Below are 7,435 nucleotides of genomic sequence, written 5' to 3'. Positions count from 1 at the left end.
GAACGCCTACAGGGAGGCCGAGCCCGCCCTTGCTGGTCACTAGGTATCTAGTTTACCTCAGGCCTCTAACCCTGCTCCAACCCCAGATCTGCGCGGGGATCTGACAAAGTCGAGCCTTGACGACCCTTCCTCTGCACCGGCCGACCCCGCGGCTACCCCGGACACGGAGGCGGAGGCGCTGCAGCCTAAACAGGAGGCGGGGCCTAAAACAGCGGGCGGGGGCTTCAACCTAGGCCGAGCCTCAGTCACCTGAAATCTTAAAGTTACGGGCGCCACCCAGACCCTCCGACTCAGCCTTGGGGTGGGGGCACCAGTTTGATAACGTGGTTGGGCGTGACCGCCACCGCAGAATCCGCGCGCGAGAGTCCCGCCAGACGCTTTGGATCCCCGGGGACTTGCGCCCCTGTATCCAGGCGGGTCTGGGAGACCGTCTGGCTCCCGCGCCCGCGAAACCGATCTCCCGCTAAACCGCCCCTCCACCTCCGCACCCGATAGGCTGGAATAGAGACCCCACCCCCGCTTCCGCGGTTCCCCGCCCCACACGAAGGCGCTATCTGAAATGACTTCTTCCACCAGCCACGCATTTCTTCCCTCCAGGCATCGCGGAGTTGAAACTCCCGCCGCATTCCAGACCCTCTAACTCCTCGCTCCTCCCTGATAAGGGAGATACGTTCTTCCGGACTGCGCACGCGCAGGCACGTCCGGGAGCGGAGGGGGCGCAGGCGCAGAAGCAAGCTCCTCCCTGGCGGCGCTAACCTCGTGGGCTGGGCTGTCCGCAGCAGTGAAGGGAGTCAAGCCTTGACTTTTGCGGTATTCGTCGTGGGCAGCGGACTATTAAAGGTCATGGCACCGGCGGAAATCTTGAACGGGAACGTGGTCTCCACGTAAGCACCTGTCGTTGTCAGGGCGCGTTGGGCTGCAGGCAAGGGTTCTGAGCAGGGTGGGCAGGTCAGCAGCAATGGACGCATTTTTTTTTTTATTTTTTTTTTTTTTGCGGGAAGGAGACAGCGCAAAATCAGACCAGCCCGGTGGGGAGGAAGGACGTTGTCCTGAGCCCTTCACATCGGAAGACTGGTCTCCTGTAGCTGAGGAAAGGGGCTCCGGGCACAGTCTGCGTTTGCAGATGGGCTGCCTGGTGCTGTGCCCGCTGGCTACGGTGCTTCTGGGACAAGTCCTCTTACCTGGCCCGCTCTGCTCCCGAAAGTGCAGCTGCTGACAACTTTACTAGAAGACAGAGTAGTTGGGGCTTCCTGCAGCACCACAGTCAGAACTCAGATATCCAGTTTACCTCCTTCCCCTATAATTTGGCGGTAACATAGGATCTTTTTACCCACTACACCAGAGTCATCATTTGCTGAGGGGCTCAATTTTTAAAAATATTTTTAAAAATTAATTTCAGAGAGGAAGGGGGAGAAAGAGAGAGAAACATCAATGATGAGAGAGAATCATTTATCAGCTGCCTCCTGCACACTGGGGATCGAGCCCACAACCCAGGCATGTGCCCTGAGGGGGAATTTAACCTTGACTTCCTGGTTCATAGGTCGATGCTCAACCAACTGAGCCATGCCTGCCAGGCAGGGGCTTAATTTCCCCTTCAATTTAATGCTCCACTAACAGCCATCTCCGTTTTCTGGTCCTAGAGTTAAATTCTAGTTTGGCTCGTGAATTTTGACAATATTCCATATTCCATTTGACTTCTTCCTGTGTTAACCCTACTGGAATACCTTGTGGATATGATTGCCAGACTTACTCCCAGGAAGTAATACCCCTCTACTTTTTGTTTAGGAGGTGACTAGTGAGGAAAGATGAGACTAGAAGAGAGAAAGACATACAGGGTGGTGCAAAAATAGGTTACAGTAGTTCCTATGGAAAATAATACAATAATTAATAATGCAAGAATAAACAGTTTCATCGTCACAACTGTAAACCTACTTGCCACGTCCTCTTGCAGGTTGCTCTTTTTTAAAAATATATATATTTTATTGATTTTTTACAGAGAGGAAGAGAGAGGGATAGAGAGTTAGAAACATCGATGAGAGAGAAACCTCGATCAGCTGCCTCCTGCACACCCCTACTGGTACATGCCCTTGACCAGAATTGAACCTGGGACCCTTCAGTCCCTAGGCTGATGCTCTGTCCACTGAGCCAAACTGGTTAGGGCAGCAGGTTGCTCTTGGGACCTTGAACCTCACCAGTTATCTTGTAACTGCTGTAGTTGGCAACAGTAACTCTCCTATGAACTCCTAACTTTGTGAGTAGAGCTTTTTGAGTGGATTATAGAGTCGTTGGTGGTGAAACCCACCTTGGAGCAAAGTGATGGTTTGCTGGAGAAAGAAAGTGAAGTGTAAATTAGATTGTGGTGACTTTCACACTGATGAGAAACCCCAGGCTTTTAGACTAGAAATCACAATACTTTTATCAGGTTGCTTTTCAACATGTGGTTTGTTGAATTGCATTGTTTCTGTTTGACCTTCATTTGTTGTTTATTTATATTCAAACCTACTCCCTTTACCAGTGGCTTTTTCGTGGTGAAAGCTTCCTTTAGAAAGACTGGTTTGTGGAGATAATTTAGGTTTGCTTCTTGGCAGGCTGAGAATAGGTGCTCACTGGATATGTTTTGAGTGAAGAGCAAATTAAGTATGTTTGTAAGCTCCATAAGGGCAAACATATGCATTGTTTTGTTTATGTCTATATCTATAAACACCTATAAACCTTCATTTAGAACATACTAGTTTTGGGGCTTTAAGCAAATTAGCTTACCTCACCATGCCAAAATTTCCTCAAAAGTAAAGTAAACATAATATCAAGGACATTGAATTATTTGGAGAATTAAACAAGTTATTAACTGAAGACCATTTAGAATTGCTCCTGGCACAAAGTAAGTGTTCAGTACACATGAGCTGTGTTAATAATTAGTAATTACATTTGTCCCTGGAACAAGAACTTGAACTGTGCAGGTCTACTTACATATAGATTTTTTTTTTTCAATGAAGATATAGTCAGCTCTCCATATTCCCTGGGTTTCACATCCCTGGACTCAACCAACCACAGATTGAAAACAGTATTTTCAATCTATAGTTGGAAATCCGCACATGCGGAGGGCCAACTATATGCATTCTTCTAGGCTATTTTATATAACGGACTTGAGCATCCTCAGATTTTGAAAGCCTCCTGGGGAGGAAGGGGTCCTAGAACCACTTCCCCTCGGATACTGAGAGACTACTGTCAGTATTAAGTTTTGGGGGAATAAAAAATTATACTCAGATTTTTGACAGTGTGGGGCAGTGTTCCAAATCCTTGTGTTGTTCGAGGACAACTGTGGTTCAAGTATACATGGATGACTGATTCAATATCTTTTAGACAACTGCCTTAAGATCTATTTCAGTGGCTCTCAACATTAGCTACACATTAAAATCTCAGGGAGCTATCTTTTTGTTAATTCTTTTTATTTAAATGTGAATATATATTTAAATGTGAATATATATTAAAAAGTGCACCTATCATAAGTGTGCAGCTCAATGAATTTCTCACAACTGAATTTACCTGAGTAACTAGCACCCAGATGAGAAGCACCATTGGCATTCCTCTCACTCTCATCCAGTCACCACCCCACAAAGGTAATCTCTCAGTGCCTGAGAGAAACACCATCCTGCCTTCTAACACTGACTTCTAGTGTCACCTGTTTCTGAACTTGATATAAATGATATCATACAGGATAAAGTCTTCCGTGTGGCTTCTGATCAATTCCACATTGCATGTAGTTATAGTTCACTTACTCTCTATTGTATTCTACTATATGAGTATGCCACTATTTTACTTATCCATGGACATTTGGGTTCCTGGTTTTTGGTGGTTATGAACGAATAGTGCTTCTATGAGTATTCTTTTCTGTGTCTTTTGGTGGAACATATAATACACACATTTCTGTAGGTTACATATCTAAGAGTAGAATGGCGCAGTAATAGGACATGTGTGATCAGCTTTAGTAGAAATTGCCAATCTTTTTCAGTGTGGTTTTACTAACTTACGCTTATAAGGAGCTTTTGAAAAAAGTATCAATGCTTGGTACTCCCACCAGACTTATTTAATTAGACTTGCTATCAGTAAGCTACTGGACTCAGTATTCTAACAATCTTTTAAAAGCTCATTCTGTGATGCTCATGCACCTTGAAGGTTGAGAACCACTTACAGCCTTAAGTCCAGTGCTCATCATTGAAGAACAGTATGGCAGTAATGTGGCCATAGGGATTGAAAGCATTTTTCTGGAGAAGACTGTTTCAGGTATTGAAAGGCTCTCCCCCAGCATGCTCAGAGTTAGCATAGCTAACCTGTACAGTGCCCCAGGGTTGAGCAATCCGTTAGTTCCTGCTAACACCCTTCATAAAGGAGCATTAAGACTAAGGCCTCTTTGTGCTTGCAGATTTTTCTCTAACGTACTTTTAAAATGGCTCTTTCAGACACTGCCACACGTTGGCACCTCGACTTTCGTGGAGAGTTTGACTCTAGGAGCTGATAGTGCTCACAGTTCCTCAGAGAGGGGGAGCTCTGCAAGGAGGGGCAGCCTGCCTGGCTCACGGGGTAGTGCAGTCCAGCGCCTTGTGCTGCAGCTGACCCTTGGGGAAACCTGAGCAAGAATGTGGTTCTTACAGCTTGACTAGGTTGGGCTACAGAGGCTCTGGGCAGGGTGTCCCACCTTCGCTCTTTTGCTGGGCCAAGGATATTCTTGAGGAAAGGTAAGCGAACTTCTTAAAGCAGGGATCCTTGAGGAAAGGTAAGCGAACTTCTTACATTGCAGCAGGGATCCTGGAATCTCAGGAAAGGGTCCCTCATTCCCAAGTTTGCCGGTCAGCTTCCTCAATTGCCATCAAGTTTTGGGTCCCTGGGGACAAATTTGCAAGCCCTGGGCAGTTTATTCCCTGATGTAGTGTTTGAATTATTAACTCTCTTCCTTGGAGGGAGGAAAGGTAGGGCAGGTCATGAGATCCACAGTCAGAATTTCTCCAAAATCTGATCTACTCCCCACATCCCATCCTGCAGCTAAGGAAATAGATGAGGCCAGGAACGGGATGAAACTTGGCCATGGGTTACTAGGCTGTTTAATGGCAGAGGCTCCACTAGAACCAAGGTCTTCACAGGGTACATGGTGTTTTTTCACTTTATTGGGTACTTACCACTTTGCTAAAAAGGAATTTCATAAACTAATCTTTTTTTCTTTATAGCAATCTTCTCACTGCCATACTTCCCACTCTGCTGAGAAGGCCTTTCCTAACTTTTATTTATTTTTATTGTTCTCCCTTTGTACTTTCCTCGTAGTTAAGACTAGACAAAGTTCATCATTCTAGATTCCTTCTCTGCCTTTCCCACCCTATGGGAAATCTGGGTCTTGTTGCCAAATTATCTCCCTTTGGGAGGAAAATCCCCATTTCTCCCTTAAGGCGAGTTCCAAAGCTGCAGCCTGAGTTTGATAATTGGAGGAGATCTGAGGGTTAGAGATAAGTGTCTTTTTTTTTTAATCCTCATCTGAGGATATGTTTTTACTGATTTTTAGAGAGAGGGGAGGAACATCAGTGCCTGAGAGAAACATTGATTGGTTGCCTCCTGTACCCACTCCCACTAGTGATCGAACCCACAACCTAGGTATGTGCCCTGACCGGGGATTGAACCAGCAACCTTTCGGTGCGAGGGATGATGCTCAACCAACTGAGCCACACTGGCCAGGGCAAGTGTGTGTCTTTTTTGGATACTTACTTATTCAACAAATATCTGTGTGCCTCCCAAATGCAGGCACTCTTCAAAGTCATGAGGCTGTAACAGTGAACGAAACCTCCCAAATCTCTCATACAGTTTGCATCCTGAGGGGTGGAGCTAGGCAATAAAAAAAGGTAAAATCAAATGTGAGAGGGTGAGAATGTAAGAGGGTATGAAAGAGAAAGCCAGAGTAGGGAAGAGGGACAGATTTCTGAGGCATGGGGTTGTAGTTTTCAATATGGGAGTGAAGTTCATACTCATTGTCAAAGTGATTTGTGGGCAACGATTTGAAGGACTTGGGGCCATGAGCCTGCCAATGTCATGGGGAAGAGGATTCTTGACCCAAAACAAGCCTATGCCATGGACTTTGACCTCATCAATTATTAAGCCATTGCCTTGGGTCAACAGTGATGGATCCTGGAAGCTGATTGTGAGTAGAGGAGCTGAGTGAAGGGAATCGACATTGATGGTGACAGTGCACCCTGGTTTAAGGGAAGTGTCCCTTAGGAGATTATACAAAGGGGTTTAAATTAGGCAGTGTTAGAAAAACTAACCTGATTTGGTTTTTAGACTAGAAACCAGAGTTCTTCGATATGTACGCTTTTCATAGTGGGGCCCACTAAATTTTGTGATTTGTTTGACTATCCCTTTTCTTTGTTTGCTATAACGGAGCCTGCTCCCTCATTGATGGCATTTTTTCTTAAGTCTTTTTTCTAGAAAGACCAGCTGTACAAAGACAGATGACTTGCCACTTGGCAGGCCACTGAGTGAAGGTCTGTGAGTGTTTGTGGGTTGAGCAGAGCAAGTTGGATCTGTTGTGAGCTTCCTCTGTTTGTGGGTGGTATTCTCAGAGCTAGCCTGCTCCCTCCTCCATGGGCCACTGGGTAACTTAGTTTAACCCTTTGTGCCTTAGTTTCCTCATCTGTATATTGGAGTAATATGGCACCTAATTCATGAGGTTGTTAAAATTAAATGACTTATTACTTGTAATAAAGCAGTGCCTGGCACATAGAAAGTTTTAATAAACAGGTGCTTGGAAAATACTTGTTGAATAAACTTGTGGTATTTGTGTTTATTTAGACTGCATCTTTGGTAGCCTGACTATTTCAGGACTACCTAACCACAGATTTGGCCATCAGAGCGGATTATGTTCCCAAGTCCCAAGCAGGCCTCGGGATCATCACCCAAGGGGAATATGGAAAGAATGTGGAAAACTGGGGTTCTCCACTTGGAAAGAAAGAGCAGGCCAAGAGCTCTTATCTGAGATAAGCCTCACAAAGGCCTGGCCTTTCTTGCTTTTGGAAATGACAGAAGTGGTCTGGCTGCTCTAGCTAAGTTGGTTGAGTTCATCCCATGCACTAAAAGGTCGCTGGTTCCAATCTCTGGACAAGGCACAAGCCCAGGTTTCAAGCTAGTTCCTCCGTAGGGGGCATGCAAGAGGCAGCCAATCGATGTTTCTGTCTCACATCCATGTTTCTATCCAGGCGTCCTCAAACTACGGCCCGCGGGCCACATGGTGGCCCGCCGAGGACATTTATCCGGCCCGCCGTGTGCCGCTGCCTGTCCTGCTTAGCAGCCGACTCTTCCCGGGCCCGCAGTGCGCATAGGAATTTGTTCATAGTTGTTTTTTTTTAAACTATAGTCCGGCCCTCCAACGGTCTGAGGGACAGTGAACTGGCCCCCTGTT

The 7,435-nt window shown here is 46.0% G+C and overlaps 1 protein-coding gene across 1 annotated transcript in view; it reads left to right on the top strand.

The window, feature by feature from the left end:
* Positions 1-537: 537 nt before the first annotated feature.
* The window catches only part of MTHFD1 (methylenetetrahydrofolate dehydrogenase, cyclohydrolase and formyltetrahydrofolate synthetase 1), a 62,663-nt gene continuing 55,765 nt past the window's right edge, over positions 538-7,435 (top strand). The window contains exon 1 of the mRNA XM_080656308.1: positions 538-884. Within this exon, the coding sequence (XP_080512434.1) occupies positions 844-884 (41 nt within the window). The 5' untranslated portion in view covers positions 538-843. The remainder of the gene's footprint in view (positions 885-7,435) is intronic.

Source organism: Plecotus auritus (assembly GCF_963455305.1).
Source record: "Plecotus auritus genome assembly, chromosome: 1".
Taxonomy (NCBI): Eukaryota; Metazoa; Chordata; class Mammalia; order Chiroptera; family Vespertilionidae; genus Plecotus; species Plecotus auritus.
Note: the sequence above shows the minus strand (reverse complement) of the source record. Positions and strands in the feature narration are given on the sequence as shown.